At 48.4% G+C, this 21,004-nt stretch overlaps 1 protein-coding gene across 1 annotated transcript; it reads left to right on the top strand.

Annotated features, from left to right (window-relative positions):
* Positions 1 to 4,174: 4,174 nt before the first annotated feature.
* On the top strand, positions 4,175 to 17,243 carry LOC137439672 (uncharacterized). Its single transcript, XM_068135655.2, has 3 exons — positions 4,175 to 4,251; positions 13,708 to 13,877; positions 14,022 to 17,243. The coding sequence occupies exons 1-3, from the start codon at positions 4,194 to 4,196 to the stop codon at positions 15,423 to 15,425; spliced, it is 1,632 nt and encodes a 543-aa protein (XP_067991756.2). The 5' UTR covers positions 4,175 to 4,193; the 3' UTR covers positions 15,426 to 17,243.
* Positions 17,244 to 21,004: the final 3,761 nt, after the last annotated feature.

The raw sequence follows: 21,004 nt of genomic DNA, 5'->3' as shown, positions 1-21,004 counted from the left end.
AGGTCTAACCGACATATAGCAGGATATCTCAAAAATTTTATGGACGGATATGGACGAAACTTGTTGGACAGGTTGTGTGTTTGACAAGGAAGAATCCATTCAATTTTGAATTCAAGATCCGGATCCGGCTAGTATAATTTTTAAGTGATTCTTCACCATTGGGAGATGTGGCCAAAAACGATACATAGCAGGATATCTCAAAAAGTTGTGGACGGATGATTTTGATTAAATGTGATTCTTTATTTGTGATTTTCTGGTCTATTCTGGGATACAAAACGTAAACTGTTCACCTGGCGGAGGTATACTCTCTAATGAGTGCCGTTCTAGCTGTAATTATATTTACTGAGAAATAAAATAAGAGGCATTATTTTGTACCAACCCTTGTACACATATGAAACACACGAAAGCAATGACTTAATGAATAGGTGTTTGTCATAAGATGAGAAAGATAGTTAGAATGACAATATATATATAGTCACGTGAAAAAGTAAGTACACCCCATGTAAAGTTTTGACTTTTTCAACATATTTCAACATACAGCTATTTGATCTTCATTTCAACAATATTGATAGATAAAGGTGATATAATATAACAAATATCATGAAACATTTACATTTTGTAGTCCATTGTATAATTTAAATAAACATAAATGCAAATTTCGCATGTGGAAAAAGTAAATTTACCTACTCCTCCATGCAGAATTCTTTCAGCTGTGCGATGTTTGAGGGGTTTCTTGCATGCACAGCTCGTTTCAAATCCCCCCACAACATCTCGATGGGATTTAGATCTGGGCTTTGACTTGGCCATTCCAGAACCCTCCATTTCTTTCTTTTCAGCCATTCCTTGGTGGATTTACTGGTATGTTTAGGGTCATTGTCATGTTGCAAGGTCCACCTTCGGTTGAGCTTCAACCTTCCGACAGATGGCCTCACATTATCCTCAAGCACCCTCTGGTGCAATGAAGAATTCATAGTGAATTACATGATGGTGAGCTGCCCAGGCCCTGATGCAGCAAAGCTGCCCCAAACCATAATATTTCCACCACCATGCTTTACAGTTGGTATCAGGTTCTTGTGGTCAAATGCTGTCTTTGGTTTTCGCCAAACATGTCTTCTGGTACTGTGGCCAAATAGCTCTACCTTTGACTCATCTATCCAGAGCACATTGTTCCAGAAGTGCTGGTCTTGCCTAGGTGTTCATTGGCAAACTTTCGTCTTGCCCTGATGTTCTTTCTGGACAGCAAAGGTTTCCCCCTGGCACACCTCCCATGTAGATCAAATTTGTGCAGCCTCTTTCTAATGGTAGACTCGTCCACTTTGACGTCAACAGTGGCAAGAGCTACCTGTAGGTCCCGTGATGACATTCTAGGGTTATTAGAGACTTCTTTTAGCATCTTGCAGTCTGCTCTCGGGCTGAACTTGCTGGGGCGGCCTGGCCTGAACAAGTTGGCAGTTGTTTGGAATCTTCTCCACTTGTAGATGATCTTCCGGACAGTCGAATGATTGATTTCAAATTGTTTGGAGATCTTTTTAAATCCCTTCCCAGACTCGTAGGCATCTATAACCTTCTTTCTGAAGGCCTCAGAGAGCTCTTTTGATCTAGGCATGGTGACGCCGCACACTTCAACAACAAAGAGCAAACCAAACTAAATGTCTGAGGTTTAAATAAGACAGGTTCCTCAAAGATCCTCTCTAACGGTGTGTTCTCATCATTTGCACCTGAGCTGGTGCACCTGATTCTAATTTTAGGTCGAAGAAGTACTGATAAATGTAGGGGTGTACTTACTTTTTCCACATGCGAAATTTGCATTTATGTGTATTTAAATTATACAATGGACTACAAAATGTAAATGTTTCATGATATTTGTTATATTATATCACCTTTATCTATCAATATTGTTGAAATGAAGCTCAAATAGCTGTATGTTGAAATACGTTGAAAAAGTCAAAACTTTACATGGGGTGTACTTACTTTTTCACATGGCTGTATAAAAAAAATCTGTGCAGTGCCTGTGTCGTGTTGTCTTTTCACTCAACTACTCCCTCAAACCTTTGTGAAATCGTACCAAACTTCTGGTATGCACGTATCTCTCCCATGTGTATGCTCTAAGGGTATTTTTTTTTGATTTGGTGGTGAGGTGTTTTTAATTACGTGGTGGTGAGGTGTTTTTAATTACGTGGTGGTGAGGTGTTTTTAATTACGTGGTGGTGAGGTGTTTTTAATTACGTGGTGGTGAGGTGTTTTTAATTACGTGGTGGTGAGGGTGTTTTTAATTCGGTGGTGGTGAGGTGTTTTTAATTACATGGTGGTGAGGTGTTTTTAATTACGTGGTGGTGAGGTGTTTTTAATTATGTGGTGGTGAGGTGTTTTTAATTACGTGGTGGTGAGGTGTTTTTAATTATGTGGTGGTGAGGTGTTTTTAATTACGTGGTGGTGAGGTGTTTTTAATTATGTGGTGGTGAGGTGTTTTTAATTACGTGGTGGTGAGGTGTTTTTAATTACGTGGTGGTGAGGTGTTTTTATTGCGTGTTTTATGGCTGTGAGGTGTTTTTAATTACGTGGTGGTGAGGTGATTTGAATTATGTGGTGGTGAGGTGTTTTGAATTATGTGGTGGTGAGGTGTTTTGAATTACATGGTGGTGAGGTGTTTTGAATTACGTGGTGGTGAGGTATTTTGAATTACATGGTGGTGAGGTGTTTTTAATTACGTGGTGGTGAGGTATATTTAATTACATGGTGGTGAGATGTTTTTAATTACATGGTGGTGAGGTGTTTTTAATTACATGGTGGTGAGGTGTTTTAAATTATGTGGTGGTGAGGTGTTTTGAATTATGTGGTGGTGAGGTGTTTTGAATTATGCGGTGGTGAGGTGTTTTGAATTACATGGTGGTGAGGTGTTTTGAATTACGTGGTGCTGAGGTGTTTTTAATTACATGGTGGTGAGGTGTTTTAAATTATGTGGTGGTGAGGTGTTTTGAATTATGCGGTGGTGAGGTGTTTTGAATTACATGGTGGTGAGGTGTTTTGAATTACGTGGTGCTGAGGTGTTTTGATTTATGTGGTGGTGAGTTGTTAATTCAATTGGACTATGTCCAGCTGAGTTTTTGTCGACACCCAGTGTCCATCGTCCGTCGTCCGTCGTCCGTCTGTCGTCTGTCAGTCTGTCAGTCTGTCTGTCTGTCTGTCGTCTGTAAACAATTCGACGTCTATGCTCTAAAAGTCACAAATATTGATAAAATTTGATGAAACTTGTTATGCAGCATCTTTAAGACATAAACTAGTTTGGGATTGCATTTGGGCGTTGCACGCCCAAAAATGGGCGCGGCAGGGCGGCCATGTTGAAAAATCCATTTTTGTCAATCTGGTACTTCCTCATGTAGCTAGAAGGCTGAAACTTGGTGTGTAGACAGTATGTAACAAACCTCAACACATATATTACGGGTTTTGACGATGTCCGAAAAATGACCTCGTCATGACCTATGACATGACTTGACCCATAAACATCAGTTTGGACGACGTCCAAGCTCTAAAAGTCACAAAGACTGATGAAATTTGATCAAAATTTGATCAAACCTTCAACGTTACTGTACCTCTTTAGCACATATAAACTATATAGTTTGTGGTTCTCTTATGCATATTCGAACCATATTGGTATAGACCAGTTGAGTTCAGGTTCCCTGGAACCTCTAGTTTTTCATTTTGTGGTGGTGAGTTGTAATCATCCCAAACTTCCAGTCTGCACCTACCCCTCCCCTATGTATGTGCTGAGGGGTTCTTTTTTTAATTGTTTCTTTTTTCAATCTAAATCTTCAACCTAAATTGCCTATAAAAATGTAATATCACAAACACTACAAATAAATTTGTGCAAAATAATTGTTTGTATTATGATTGGGGTAAATCATGACAACACAGCAACTCAGGTACACTCATTATCCTCAGGTAAAACAAGCCTGTTCCTCTGTAACGACGCGCGAGCCGAGCCAAGCTGGTATATACATATATATATTATTTTATTATTATTATTATTATTATTTTTGAGTAAAACAAATTTTTCCATCATCGACTTTGCAGATGTTACTCCTAGTTAGTTAGCTGCATGTGTTGAAATACCAGGTATCCTATAACACCTGGACACTGTCTCGCAGGATGGTAAAAGAACATCTCAGGACTCAGATGAGCGTTTCAGAAACACCATGAACATCTTCGGGCTCTTTGCTCTCCAGCTGTTGTACATCTCAGTTAGATGTTATGGTAAGAAAAGTTTTATGGTTTTGGGGTTTCAGGAGATCAAACGGTGAGGTGATCTGCTTTTATAGAAGGAATCTTTACTTTCTGCAAGAAAAGGTTCCTCATTTATCTCAAACAACAACAACAACAACAACATGCATTTTAAAGGCCATTTTCCCTGCTAGAACGGGGGTTAGCCTCATTTATCTCAAAGTGTAATAATAATCTATGTATTACTAAAGGAGGTGTGTGTCAGTGTATCCCGTGAAGAAGAAGCAACAATATCCTGAGCTTTTGTAGTTCCTGCTATCGTAGAATAATAAATATGGTGTGGCGGACACAAAAGCCCACTGGCGTGGTGACATCATTCCGCGCACCAAGTGGGCGGTGGCCACGCCCGAGGGATAGGCGTGGCCTCATGATATACACCGGGCGCCCAGCCCGGAGCGGGCCAGTGTTACAGTGAGCTCCTGAAATAAAGACGCTTGTAAGTTACCGCTTGTCCGCTTCCTCCTTGCTCGCAAGCAGCGCGCGTAACGCCGCGCTTTACTGGTGACCCCCTCGATGTTGGATCTGCCGGAGCGATCCTTCCACACGCGACGCCATTGCCATGGCCAACTTCGTGAAACTTCCCGAATTTTGGGAGGCTCAGGCCGAAGTCTGGTTCGTCCAGGCCGAAGCCCAATTTCAGCTTCGGTGGCTCACCGGCGATGACACGCGCTATTACCACGTCGTCGCCTCCCTCGGGCCCGGCACGGCCGCTCGAGTTGTGTCCATCCTTCGCCACCCACCGGACGGCCACAAGTACGAGGCACTCAAGCGGCTACTCCTAGCCACGTTCGGCCTCACGGACGACGCACGGGCCGACCGCCTCCTGGATCTCCCCGAGCTCGGTGACACGCGCCCGTCGGTCCGAATGGACCATATGCTGTCACTGTTGGGCGACGAAGCCCCCGGTTCTCTATTCCGGGCGCTTTTCCGTCGCCAACTTCCAGCGCAGGTTCGCCTCGCGTTGGCCGGGACCGGGCTAACGGAACCCCGAGCATTGGCAGCCGAGGCGTACAGGTACTTCGCCGCTTCGGACACGCGGGCGAGAGTCGGCGTGGCCGTCACGGCCCTCGAGGCTGATGCTGCTGATGCTGCTGATGCTGCTGTTCCACAGCATCAGCTTCTACAGCATATGCAGCATGCTGATACGCACCTCGTGAACGCTGCCACGCCCCGCCCACCGCCGCGGCGAAAACCGCCACCGCGGGGAAACCCGCCAACTCCACCGGCCTGGCGGAGCCAGCCGCGCTCCTCCAGCTCCACCACCTGGTGCTGGTTCCACGCCAAGTTCGGCCACGAAGCTCGGCAGTGTCATCCGCCATGCTCCTTCAACAGGTCGGGAAACGCCCGGGCCGGCGCTCAATAGTGGTGATGAGCACCGGCCGTTCGAGCAGCCTGCTGTTCATAACGGACACCTTCTCCGGGCGCCGTTACCTGTGCGACATGGGAGCGCAGGTGAGTGTCATTCCCGCCGGCACGTCAGACAAGCACGCCGCGGGTGGGGGCCCCGCGCTGCTTGCCGCGAACGGGACGCCCATCCATACGTACGGAAAACGCTGACTCTCTCTGCGGTTTGGAGGGCAGGTTTTCCGATGGACGTTCGTCACCGCCGACGTGCCCATGGCACTGCTTGGCGTGGACTTCCTGTGCGCTAATGGGCTCCTGGTCGACGTCAAGCGCAGACGTCTTGTCCAGGCCGAGACGTTCAGCTCGCTCGCTTGTGCATTGCCCAGCTCAACGAGCGGCTTGCCAAGCGGCTTGCCGAACGGTTCGGTTCCGGCCACGTTGGTCTGTACGCTTCCGGCAGCGGACGCATTCACCCGCCTCCTCGCCGGCTTCCCGGCCCACACGCGGCCCACCTTCTCGGTGGGGGCCGTCAAGCACGGGGTGGCCCATCACAACCCCACCGTCGGGCCACCGGTCTACGCCCGGGCATGCCGCCTCGAGCCGACGAAGCTGGCAGTGGCAAAAGCGGCGTTCGCTACCCTGGAGCGACTCGGCATCGTTCGGCGCTCAGAGAGCGCTTGGGCGTCGCCGCTGCACATCGTGCCGAAGCCCGGTGGGGGATGGCGACCGTGCGGGGACTATCGCCGTCTCAATGACGCCACGACTCCCGACCGCTACCCCGTCCCCCACATTCAGGACTTTTCCGCCCGTTTGGCGGGCAGGTCCTTCTTCTCGAAGGTGGACCTCATACGTGGCTACCATCAGGTCCCCGTCAGGCCGGAGGACGTCCCGAAGACGGCGGTCATCACGCCATTCGGACTCTTCGAGTTCCTGCGCATGCCCTTCGGTCTGAAGAATGCGGCTCAGGCGTTCCAGCGACTGATGGACAGCGTCCTGCGCGACTTGGATTTTGTCTACGTCTACCTGGACGATATCCTCGTCGCCAGCGCGTCCCGCGAAGAGCACCTACGCCACCTCCGCACGCTCTTCGAACGCCTGGGCCAGCATGGCCTGATTGTGAACCCCGCAAAGTGCCGGTTCGGCGCCGCCATAATCGATTTTCTGGGGCACCGTGTCACCAGGCACGGAGCCGTCCCCCTGCCGGCCAAGGTGGAGGCGGTGAAGGGGTTTCCGCGCCCCCGCACAATCAGAGGGCTGCAGGAGTTCCTGGGCATGGTGAACTTTTACCATCGGTTCCTGCCCCGTATCGCCCAGCTCCTGCGCCCCCTGCACGAAGCTCTCCGAGGTAAGCCGGGCAAAGGCGACGTTACCTGGACCGAGCAGATGGACACGGCGTTCACGGGCGCGAAGCTCGCCTTGGCTAACGCCACCATGCTCGCGCACCCGGCGCCCGATGCACCGATCGCCCTCACCACCGATGCCTCGGACTACGCGGTGGGCGCGGTGCACGAGCAATGGGTGCGTGGAGCTTGGCAACCGCTGGCGTTCTTTAGCCGGCAGCTTCGCCCGCCCGAACGCCGTTACAGTACCTTCGACCGCGAGTTGCTCGGACTTCACTTGGCGGTCAGGCACTTCCACCATCTGCTCGAGGGCCGTGCGTTCACTGCCTTCGTCGACCACAAGCCGCTGATCTTCGCGATGGGCAAGGTCACCGAGCCGTGGTCGGCCCGGCAGCAGCGTCACCTCTCGGCCGTGTCCGAGTACACGACGGACATCCAGCACGTCGCGGGGAAGGACAACCCGGTGGCGGATTGCCTTTCCCGGGCCGTCGCCCACGCAGTCCAACTCGGCATCGACTATGCCCGGATGGCAGCGGACCAGGCCGCTGACCCCGACGTCCAGGCCTTGCGGACCGCCGTCACGGGCCTCCGCGTCACCGAGGTGCCGTTCGACGGCGCGGGCGCGGCCCTCTTGTGCGACGTCTCCCTCGGGCGTCCTCGCCCCATCGTGCCCGCGGGCTGGCAGCGCCAGGTGTTTGACGCCATCCACGGCCTGTCCCACCCGGGCGCGAGGGCCTCCCAAAGGCTGATCGCCGACAAGTTCGTCTGGCATGGCCTCCGGAAGGCCGTCCGCGGCTGGGCCAGGACGTGCCTCGCGTGCCAGCGCGCCAAGGTGCACCGGCAAACCCAGGCCCCGTTGGCCCCGTTCACGGTGCCGGAACGCCGGTTTGACCACGTCCACGTGGACCTGGTGGGACCTCTGCCCCCCTCGCGGGGTTTCACCTACGTCCTCACCATGGTGGACCGCACCACCCGGTGGCCGGAGGCCGTGCCCTTGGCGTCGACAATGGCGGCCGATGTCGCGCAGGCTTTCATCGCCACCTGGGTCGCCCGGTTCGGCGCCCCCTCAGACATCTCATCCGACCGCGGCCCCCAGTTCACCTCGGAGCTCTGGGGGGCGGTTGCGCAGGGGCTCGGGGTCCGGCTGCACCGAACCACGGCCTACCACCCCCAGGCTAACGGCCTGTGTGAGCGATTTCACCGCTCATTGAAGGCCGCGCTCCGGGCCACCCTCCACGACGGCGGCTGGGTCGACAGGCTCCCCTGGGTCCTGCTGGGCCTCCGGACGGAGCCCAAGGAGGACCTGCGCGCATCCGCGGCGGAGTTGGTCTTCGGGCAACCGCTGCGGGTGCCGGGCGAGTTCCTCCCCGACTCCACGGCACCATGGTCCGCGTCAGACCGTTCGTTGTCTGTGGGGGACGGGGTAGCTCCGCTCTGCAAGAGACCGCCCAGAGGTTCGCCCCGGTGCCAACGGCATGCCACGGGCACCCACCGACGCACGTCGCCCCGGAGCTTCGCACGGCGGAGTACGTCTTCGTCCGCCACGATGCCCATCGGACACCACTGCGGCCCCCCGTACGACGGGCCTTTCCGCGTGCTGGAGACCGGGGGCGAAGCACTTCACCCTGGACATCGGCGGTACTCCTGACCGCGTTTCGGTAGACCGCCTCAAGCCGGCCCACCTCGATGTGGACCATCCACCGCCAGTGGCCCGACCCCCACGTCGGGGCCGCCCTCCTGCGGGCGGACCCCCGGCACCGCCCAGCCCCGCCGCCACGCTGCCCCCCGGTCCTGCACCCATCCCAGGGGCAGCCAGGGGAATCCCACCTGGCATCCCTGCACCCCGGACGCCGCCGATCGCCAGGGGGCGCTTCGGCCGGGTCATTCGTCTGCCCCGCAAACTGGCCCTCCAGGTGCGCGGGAATTCTGGGGGGGCGCGTGTGGCGGACACAAAAGCCCACTGGCGTGGTGACATCATTCCGCGCACCAAGTGGGCGGTGGCCACGCCCGAGGGGTAGGCGTGGCCTCATGACATACACCGGGCGCCCAGCCCGGAGCGGGCCAGTGTTACAGTGAGCTCCTGAAATAAAGATGCTTGTAAGTTACCGCTTGTCCGCTTCCTCCTTGCTCGCAAGCAGCGCGCGTAACGCCGCGCTTTAATGGTACCGTTGGAAAGCTAATAATCAATGTACTTGGAATAAAAATTCGTGCCCGTTTAATCTTAAGGATGGCTGTTTCAAGGCCCTCTTGCCGTCATTGAAGAATAAGATGGAGAAGTGGAAGCTGTTGAGGAAAAAGATGTAGACGAAGAAGAAGAAGAAGCGAGAATTGGAGTTTGATGTAGTGGTTCTAACGGTAACATTTATTATTCTACACTGTAGAAGGATAGGGAAGGAGCACACACAAATTTATATATAGTAATATTTCTCGAAGAAATAGAAAAAAACACAGAAACAGCAACAACAATAACAACAACTACATGTTATTTGAAAAACATCATTTCTTGCATGTTTTACTTCACTTTACATCCGCATTGAGACTCATAGATAGACATGCAATATGTTTGTAAAGTACAACATGCTGTCTTTTGATGAAACACATCAGCGAAGTGACAGGTAGGCATACCTAGTAATTGTGTGTGTGTTAGGGGTGGGGGGAATAATAATAATAATAATAATAATAATAATAATAATAATAATAATAACTAGAACTGCCACTTTAAAACTGCTGGCAGTGATGACCGGTTTACTCGCACCCACTTTTGATACAACCCCACTTTTCATACAACCCCACTTTTGATACAACCCCACTTTTGATACAACCCCACTTTCATTGGACATGCTTTGACACAACCCCCTTGGATACAACCCCGACACACACACACACACACACACACATCCCCCCTACCCCCTCCCACACACACACCCACACCCCTCCCCCCACACGCACACCCCTCCAAACACACACACACACACACACACACACACACATCCCTCCCCCCCCCCCCACACACACACACATCCCTCCCCCCACACACACACACACATCCCCCCTGCACACACACACACACACACACACACACATTTTCCCCCCTACCCCTCACCCACATACACACACAAACATGCACACATCCCCCACCCCCAACACACACACACACACACACACACACACACACACATATCCCCCCACCCCTAACACACACACAAACACATGCACACATCCCCCCAGCACACACACACACACACACACACACACACACACACACACACACATCCCCCCCACCCCGAACACATGCACACACACGCACACCCCTCCACACGCACACACACACACACACAGCCCTCCTTCCTCCACACGCACACCCCAACACCCTCCAACCTCCACACACACACATATCCACCCCCCCGCCCCCCACACCCCCCCACACACACACACACAAACACGTGCACACCCCTCCCCCCACACGCACACACATATCCAGACAAACGCACATCCCCCTCCCCCCACCCCCCAAGACACATCCCCCACACACATCCCCCGACACACTACCCCACCCCCCCCCCCCCACACACACACACATCCCCACACACACAGACATTCCCCCCACCCACATACACACACACAAACACATGCACACATCCCCCCAACCCCCAACACACACACACACACACACACACACACACACACACACACACACACACACACCACTCTAACACACACACACCACCCTAACACACACACAAACACACGCATACATCCCCCCACCCCCAACACACACACACACACACACACACACACACACACACACACACACACACACACACACATTCCCCCACCCCTAACACAAACACACACACACATCCCCCCACCCCCCAACCCTAACACACATGCACACACACAAACACCCCCACACCCCTCCCCCCACATGCACACCCCTCCACACATACACACACACACCCCCACCTCGACACACACACACACACACACACACACACACACACACACACACACACACACACATATATACACACACACCCACACACCCACACACAAACACCCCCACACCCCTCCCCCCACACGCACACCCCTCCACACAAACACACACACATCCCCCCACCCCATCCATTAAAAAAAATATTTTCGTTTAATTAACGATATCTGCCACCCGTCGAAGAACGTCATGCCGTGGCATGACGTCATCCGTGGCCCATGCCGTATGTCAGCGGAAGAACGAAGTATCCCGTCGATCGAACTTGGTCAAATTTTTCGTGATTGTCACCAAATTTGTTGTGGTATTTTGTTAACTCATCCAAGGCAAGGCGACAATCGAAATCCGATTTGAAATCGGAGCCAAATTGACGCCGTAAGGTGTGCCTGCACGCATGGATATTTTACCTGTGGAAGATTTCACTTTGGAAATGCGACCCATTTAAAATGTTAGATTTTGAATAACTTCGTCATTTTAAATCGGATTTCCACAAAATAAAGGTCACCATTGCTTGCAGATACCTCTCTTTCTCCTTAAAATTGAAGACAGGATGAACTTCAGAGCGAGAAATAAGCCGAGGCGGCGAAGAGTTTTACAATGTTATTTTCCAATGTAAATGACAATATCGTGTAGTTTTACGAAAATTCATCACAATTTGCCCAGATTTGTTGCATTCGAATGTTAACACCCTCTAGCGACTACCAAATCCGAAGACAATTTAATTTCGAGCTACCCTTAGCTCGTGAGGTGGTTATGTCACATGGCCTGGTCAAAAAAAGTGGTGTGGTTCTTCTTCTTCAGGCAATAACAACTTCTAGTTTCCAGACCGTACATCCAATCATCTTGAGATTTTGCACACTTGTTACTCTTCATGACTCCTACTACAGTATGAAGTTTCACGTCGATCAATAAAGCGATTCAAGAGATATCCATTTAAAAAAAAAAAATTCGTTTAATTAACGATATCTGCCAAACCACGTGACCTATCGCAAATTCTAAAATGACATTTTAGTAGACTGACATGCTGAACAGATCTGTGAATTTTCTCCTCGATTGGATCAAAAATGAGGGAGGAGCTAGGTTTTAAAGGTTCATGCTTAAAAACGTCATAACTCTGAAACCATGTACCGGATGATGTCGCCCTCGCTGACTTTTTTGTTCGACATGGGCATGCGATTCTGCTTGCAAAGTTTGGCCTCGATCTGTTCATCCGTTGCAGAGAAAAAGGGTTTTTTGTGTGTTCACGAAAAACAATATGGCGGCTGAACCACGTGACCTACGACGTCATATTTACCATTAAAATATTCTACAGACCGAGTCCCTCCTATGGTGAAAATTTTACCTCAATCGGCCCTATTATTGCAGAGAAAATGTTTTTTAAAGGAAATTAAAACTTAAAATGGCAATAGCACTGGGAGACGTGGCCTGGAAGGAAAAATGGTGTGTTTCTTCTTCTTTCAACAATAAAGACTTATAGCTTCGAGACCGTACATCCAATCATCTTGAAAGTTTGCACACTTGTTTCGCTTGATGAGAGCTACATTGCATTAAAAATTCAAGTCGATACATGCAGTGGTTCAAGAGTTACAAGCTTTTTAAAATTTAAATTCCATTATTTATTGCGGCCAAACCATGTGACTTATCAAAACATCTCAAGTAACGATGAAACATCCCCCCATGAGGAACATTTGTGTAAAGTTTCCACTCGATATCTCCACAAATTATGGAGGTGATTCCATTTCTAGTTTGAGCTTTAAAACGTCATAACTCTGAAACCATGTGTCGGATGACGTCGTGCTCGTTGACTTTTTTATTCGTCATGGGTATGCGAATATGCATGCCAAGGTTGGGCTCGATCCGTTCAGCCGTTGCGGAGAAAAATGGTTTTTTGTGTTTTTTCACGGAAAACAAGATGGCGGCCGAACCATGTGACGTATGACTTCGAAAATTTTCGCATTCTGAGTTTTTTTTAACGAAGCATCTGGGAAAAAAATCCCATTTTCGGGAGAGAAAATTTTTTGTTTGACGAATTCTCACCTCTTAACGTTAGCATTTTTAATATACTTGATACACATGTCTTTTGTTCCCATTGAAGAGTTCTTTAGAATGAGCCATTCCTCAAATTTTTCCATTGAGCCGTTGCGGAGATACAGAGGGGAAAAGTTGAATTTGTTTTACAAGATGGCGCCCACACCACGTGACCTATGACGTCATAATTAGCATGAAAAAATTATAGGAGCCGAGACGATCATTTGCTGAAAATTTCCTGTCAATCCGACCAGCGGTTGCTGAGAACATTAATTATGAAGTTTTCGGAGGTGCAAAATATGGCGGCAGAATAATAATAAGAAAAACTCTAGCAGTAATAATAGGTTACTCTCCATGAAATGGAGAGTAAACCTAATAATAATAATAATGTGTTCCCTTACAAGGCATTTCAACATCTCGGATGTTGCCAAGCTCTATCCTTTTTAAATGCTAATCGTCATGCAAGGAAGCAACACGTATTCTTTCATTTCGTTGATATGACTCAGCCAGGGTCAAAGTTGAACCTCAGACCTCCCAGATTGAGCAGACACTTTATCCTCTTCCGCCAAACTACGCGTCAGGTTTCCAAATGGAGACAGCTTAGTATTTTCATAAAATTCAGAACCAACCTCTCTTTGGAAATCAATAAGCACCAGAATAAGGCAAGGAGGTTTCCTAAACAATGTTCATCACTAACTTTTGTGGAATGATGACTCCTGGTATTCCTAGGGGAATGTGAAACAAGAGAAGAGGCTTCCTCTGTAATATGTGGTGAGCGTGGTCCACCTGGGCCTATGGGACCTCAAGGCATGCCAGGACCTCCTGGAAGAAACATCTTCACACCATGTAAAGGAGAGAAAGGACAGAAGGGTAGCCCTGCACCATCAGACGATAGAAAAGTGAGTGTCACTGCCTTTCGATACCATCAAGATCTTAAAGGATCTTTTGCTAATTAGTTGGTAAATTACGTTGAGATTCCTGCCTTGGTTTCTTTACTAAATCATCTTGTGTCATAATGAGTAAAATGTATGATTATTTTCCAGGAAAGGGAAGGTGAAAAGGGCAGCAAAGGTCAAGTTGGACCTTCAGGTTTAGTTGGATTTCCTGGAGCAAGAGGATCTCCAGGTCATACTGGTCCACCTGGACAGAAAGGTTCCAGGGGATACTCAGGGATGAAAGGAGCTCATGGAGAACCCAGTAATCCTGGGCCTCCTGGCATAGTAGGCCCAGAGGGAAGACCTGGTCCTCCTGGTTTGCCAGGTCTAAAAGGTTATGTCGGAGAACCAGGTGGCCCAGGGAATATTGGCATGCCAGGTCTGGCAGGACCTCCTGGTCCACTTGGTTTTAAAGGTGAAAAGGGGGATCCTGGTTTAATTGGATTACCTGGGAATCAGGGCCCATCAGGTAAGGATGGTACGATTGTGTTTCCTGGGCCTCAAGGTCCACCTGGTGAAATGGGGCTTCCTGGACCAGTGGGTTTAAAGGGCCCCCTGGGTTCTCCAGGTAATCCTGGCCGGGAAGGTCTCAAAGGCTTTCGTGGAGGACCTGGTAATCCAGGCATGCCTGGTGCTCCTGGATTCCCAGGTAGGAAAGGTGATTTGGGTCCATTAGGCCCCCCGGGATACTCAGGCCCTCCTGGACCACATGGAACACCTGGAAAATGTTTTCCTGGTGATAGAGGCCCACCTGGTATGCATGGAAACCGAGGGAGTGCAGGGCTCCAAGGTCGGCAAGGTGAGGATGGTCGACCAGGTCCTAAAGGTCCTGCAGGCCCAAAAGGAGAAATGGGTGAGTGTGTATCAATGTGCACACCATCAAGCTGTATAGGTGAAACTGGCAGACCTGGCCCACCCGGGCTGCCGGGATTGCCTGGAGAATGCGGCAATCACCCAGACATTCCTCCTAAACCATGTTCCCATGAAATCGATCCCAATTACAGGAAGCAGCTCGTCGTGAATCGACTGCGAAATATAGCTGTGAGAACACCTGTCTGGCCTGTATCAAAGCATATCGCCCAGTCCCGTTCAAGGCCGAAGCCACTTCCTGCTTTCACCTTCCGTGTTCAGCAGCTACGTCCTCGATCTCCCATCATTTTTGACTCCATCATCTACAATGCTGGAGAAGTGTTGGATGAAGATTCCGCGGTTGTCATCTGCCATGTGCCCGGAGTTTATGCTCTGGCCTACAGTCTAGAAACGAGGCGTAAGGCCTGTTTAGTTCTACGATGCAACAACACCGTCATTGCTGAGACTTGCAACAACTTGGAAAATGGCAGCTCGAGTTATTGTCCGATCAGTCGTTTCTCCGAAAGTATGATCCATCAGTTCGGAGCAGGAGAGCACCTTTGGATGGAATTTATTTCCCAAGGTACGGACGGTGCTTTTCCCGATGACCAAAGTCATTTAACCTTCTCAGGATACTTGGTCGATTTGCAATCGGACAGCTAAACATGATCTTGATCACAAGTTCCCTCCTCTACAGTGAAATGATGAATTTATTAAGCCCATGAAATACACACAATACATGGTATAATGGCTTTTCGCTAATTGTGTAGACAAACATCATAATGATAATCTATTAATTACGTATGCACAAGGGGTTCTGCCTGGTGTGTACATGGTGTATTGGTTGTGGGACAGGTGGAGGTCAAAAATTCCAGTATATTTGACTATCTTACTATAATTCACCAAATGTCCGTCCGTCTGTCCGTCTGTTCCCAGGTACCGCAAAAACGGCTGAACTGATCGCAACGATATTTTGGGTGGGTAATCCTGGGACCCCCTGGAGTAAAATAGGCTATATTGTTTTTCCAATTTTAAAATTTTTCCAATTTCAAATTTTTTACATTTTCCAATTTATCCAATTTTCCAGTTTTTCCAAACACGATGGAATAATATTTACCGATATGAACAGTGATGTGGCTTTTATTGAAATTCTACAAATACTGTTTAGATTTTGATGATTTGCGTGTGATATGATTTAACGGATGTTTACATAAATCGTTTAAAATAAAAAATAAAAGCCTTAAATTTCTGATATTTTGCCTTTTCATTTGGGCCTACCAATTGAAGCCCCGTCCGTAGGGTGGGTACCGTTGCTCGTAATGATAATCTATAAATTATGTATGCACGAGGGGCGGGGTTCTGCCTGGTGTGTACATGGTGTATTGATTTTGGGACAGACAGGTGGAGGTCAAAAATTCCAGTATATTTGACTATGTAATAAATATATGTGTATTGGCATTAAACATGCAATGATCAATTTCCTAGATTTGCAGGCAATCTCCTTATTTTGAAAAACAATATTGATTAGCGAACCTGCATTCTAAACATTTAATCTGATGTTTCATTGGATACGTGCCATTCAAGTGGTCTCCTGACTCCTGGGGTCAACTGGGACGGGTTACGGCACAGGGAGCAAGGTGGTTGACCTCCCAGACCTACACAGGAAATGTGTGCTATGGGTATACCAGCCCACATGTCTGCACTTGCAAAATACATCACATGTTATCCACACCACCTCTACATTTTATGGAAATAATGTACTCCATGTATCCTATGAAATAATCAAAATGACTTCATCAGAACAAGAACGTTAACTGTAAAATGCTCCTTAGTTAGATCAGTGATTTGAATGTCCAGTTGTTGATCCAAATGTCTCTTGTCTGACCTCTAACGTTATGGTAAGGCAGGAATTTTGCATTTGTGGTATTATGAGAACCAAGGTAGAAAGTTTGAGTACCTAGCGATAGGCATCGTACTCGTCCGTCCATATATACCTCCATCATGCCCCACTGACCTCTTGGTGATGTCACGGATGCTGGAGGGGAGCATGCGGTGGAGAGACCACTGCAACCAAACATTCCAAAAAATAATTATATAAGCTTTATTGTGATTTTCTTTTCCATCATGTCGTGTAAAAGGTTATGCTGTCAATTTACAAGATGTATTTTGCTTGTACTACTGCTACTACTGCTTCTACTACTGTCGCTACAAGTTTTTTTTGTAAATGCAGACATCGGCTTCACGACAATGCATGAGGTGTGTTCTCATTTGAGACTTCCTTTTAAAGAGACAACTATCAGTATATAGATCCTCAAAAGGTTTTCTTAGTCATTTTAATAAATTTCGTACTTCAACGTGATTGTCACACCTCATGTGATCATAAGGATGGTGATGGAGTTTCTCGTTAAAATGACGAATGATTGCGCACTTGTCTTGGAAAGAAAGGTCACTTGACCTTACCAATAAATAACTTTCTTGTGATGCTGTTGACTGAAAAAGACCTTTGCTATACTTTCCGGCTTTTTCCTAAGCATTCACATCCACGATTACAGGGAATGTTAAAAATGCTCTCAGAACGAGATGCAATAGTCCGGGACATGTCAAAGTAATCAATATTTTATCGAGATACCTGATAGAGTCACGTGAAAAAGTAAGTACACCCCATGTAGAGTTTTGACTTTTTCAACATATTTCAACATACAGCTATTTGATCTTCATTTCAACAATATTGTTGGATAAAGGTGATATAATATAACAAATATCATGAAACATTTACATTTTGTAGTCCATTGTATAATTTAAATACACATCAATGCAAATTTCGCATGTGGACAAAGTAAGTACACCCCTACATTTATCACTACTTCAAATACCTAAAATTAGAATCAGGTGCACCAGCTCAGGTGCAAATGATTAGAACATCGTTAGAGAGGATCTTGGAGGAACCTGTCTTTGAGCTGTGTAGTTTGGGTCCCAAACCTGGCCCTAAATAAACTGTCACCCTGGCCTGACATCAAATCCCATGTTAAACTGGGCATCCCGTCTGCTGGCATAACTTGGTGGACGTTACAGATCCCACGACGCCTTTCACGAAGATTAGGTGAGTTATCGCCGGCACCCTGGGCAAATTCAAATTTTCTGCCCTGACTGCTGGGAAGGCAGTGACAAACCACCCATCATTACGGTTAACCACCTGTTATTGAATGAAAGCTTTATCAAAGGACCCAGAAAATGATTATGAATGACACCTTTTGCTGAGCATCGTTTTGCCATTAATTAATTAATTTATTAATTTATTTATTTAATATTAATTTCATAAATTAATTTATTAATTAATCATGACTAAGCAAGATTAGGACAATATTGCCAAAATGCAGGTTACAATATAAATGCAAAGAAATGCTCAACATACAAATAAAAGATGGTCACCGAAGATCCGCCAGGCTGAATATTTTACGTTTTCTATCCCACTGATAGGCCGGATCTACATCCGGGCCTGAACCAAAATCGAATCATTTTGTCCTTGGCACCAAATCAACTCATCTGCCAAGTTGTCTGAATTTGTCCATAATTTTTTGAGATATCATACTATATATCGTTTTTGGCCCTGTCTCTTCATTGTGAAGAATCACTTTTAAAATTCTAGTGTCCGGATCTTTCCCAAAATCTAATCAATTCCTCCTTGTCGCACACCCAACCGGTCCATCAAGTTTCATCCCATTCCGTCCATAACGTTTTGAGATATTGTGCTCACAGACAGGCCAGACAAGGACGAATACATCACCTCCATCCACCTTTAGTGGCAGAGGTATATATAAATAAATAAATTTACAAATAAGTAAATAAGTATTTTTTTTCGCTCTAAGAGTAAGGTGGGGAAAGATTCCCTTCATCCCCCAGAAACAGAGGAGGGCATCTTGTCCCACTTTTTCATTTGCCAGGAACATGTATGCTGCCCATTCTTACGAAGAACATTTGGATCCACCTTTCCTGCTCGGAAAATCTTGTCCCACCTTTCCTTGCATACCAGAGACATCTTGCCCAAGTTTAATCAATGTTCGTGAAATTTATTCAGACATTCCCTGAAACACCCCTACATATAGATAGGTCATCCTCACGAACAACATCCTGGATCTTCCAATCCAGACAGACCCCATGAATCTTTCCAAATCCCAGTCATGTCTCCCGAAAACCTTTTTTTGACACATGCCCAAACCCTTGCAGGACATGACGGTGTAGTAGCCTGAAGGAAAGCGTGGGATGAAATCACCGTCTCCAACAGCTTGGTGTTGGCTTGGGATCCTCGGATCCTGAGTTTGAATCCCGGTCTATCCTTGAATTAATGCCAGGGGGGTTGACTCAGCCTGTCATCCTTCTGAGGTCGGCAAATTGAGTACCAGCTCACTGGTAATTGGGGCACTGCAACAGCGGCACAAACGCGCTTCCAGAGAAATGATGCAACCAGCAGCCATAGGCTGCATACCTGCCTGGCTTTGTCCTGCTTCAGCAAACATGGAAGACCCTTAATCGGATCTGAACGGGACATGGTCACTTGATGCCAGAGTGGCTTATTAGGAGTTCCGCAGGATGTGCTTGGGCAGCCCTGATCGAACAATGGACCACGTAACAAAACTCTGTTCTCTACACAAATTTCAGGGTGGATCTACGATATAAGAGATGCGTGTCTGTGTGTCGCCATTTCTCTCAGAGATGGCTGAACGGATCTTCGTCAAACTTTCAGAGGTTCATCAGTGAGTACCTGGGAGTGTTTTAGGCAAAAAAAAAGGGAAGAAAAAAAGTTCGTTTTTTTGGAGTTAAAAAATAAAAATGAAAAAAAACGCTCGAGAGTGCCTAAGCCTTTTTAAATTAATTAAGGTTATATACAAGTACACATTCGCATAAATAAATACAAAACAATCACCAGACATTTGAATACAAATAAATCAAACAATTCCGGAAGTGTACGAAGTTGGTAGTACGGCTTCTTCTTCTTCCTGATTGGCATCACACTTAACTCAGAAAGGTGATTCCACATTCACCCACCAGCATATATATGAACCCCCTTCCTCTCCTCCCTTCCCTCCCCTTCCCCCCTGCCCCCCTCCCCTCCCCCCCTCCCTGCCCCTTCCCCCCCCTTCCCTGCCTCCAACCCCTTCCCTCCCCTCCAACCCCTCCCCCTCCCCCATCCCTCTCCCCTTCCCTTGCTCCCATCTCTCCTCCTCCCCACCCCTTCCCCTCCCCTCCCCCCTGCCCCTTCCCCTCCTCCAACCCCTTCCCCCCCTTCCCCCCTCCCCTTCCCTTCCCTTGCTCCCATCTCTCCTCCTCCCCACCCCTTCCCCTCCCCTCCCCCCTGCCCTTTCCCCTCCTCCAACCCCTTCCCCCCTTCCACCCTCCCCCTTACCTCCCCTTTCCCTCCTCCCTGCCCCTTCCCCCCTTCCCCTTCCCCCCCTCCAACCCCTTCCCCCCCTCCAACCCCTTCACCCATCCAACCCCTCCCTCCCCTCCCCTTCCCCCTTCCTCCCCCTCCCCTCCCCTTCCCCTCCCCTCCCCTTCCCCCCCCTGCCTTCCACCCCATTCCCCACCTCCCTGCCCCTTCCCCCCCTCCCCCAGTACTTCTGCTAGTTGCTGAGATAAACCCAAGTTCAACTCCTCTTCCGGGCTCACTCAATAAGCCAGACAAACAAGGCCGGAGGATACAAAGTGATATCCAGCGTCAAAAAGTTCACCTTTCGAGATTTCAATGCCCCAGGTGGCTCTGGTGGAGCATAAAACATTCACCTCACTAATGTAGCCAAAAGGAAAGCAGAAAGTCATGGATGTTAAAAATAAGGTTTGTCAGCTCCGAATTTAACAGATCCACATGTAAATCTCCACGAAAAAGATCCACCTGACAATTTTCAGTCCATTGTTACAGGTGACCCGTCCTATTAGGGGAGGGTATTCCTTTCGAACCTAACAGACCTGCGCATCACTCCATTAATTTAGATGGTTGTTGTCTCCCTCATCCTCATTGGGGAAACGTTATTGGTAAATTGGAAGAAAGCTTTCTTAAAATCAAAATCCATCCATAAATGGGGACGTCACAGGTGTTCAGGAACGGGACTCAGGTTCAGGCCATTGGCACAGCCTCTTTCGATGAAACTCGCGGAGGAGAAATTTCACCTGCTGTGACCTCACCTGCCTAAGATGTATCAGCAGAACCATCGGAGCCTGATGCATTCCTCAACGGCAGCCATCACTGT

Source organism: Myxine glutinosa, chromosome 5 (assembly GCF_964187855.1).
Source record: "Myxine glutinosa chromosome 5, kmMyxGlut1.1, whole genome shotgun sequence".
Lineage (NCBI taxonomy): Eukaryota > Metazoa > Chordata > Myxini > Myxiniformes > Myxinidae > Myxine > Myxine glutinosa.
Note: the sequence above shows the minus strand (reverse complement) of the source record. Positions and strands in the feature narration are given on the sequence as shown.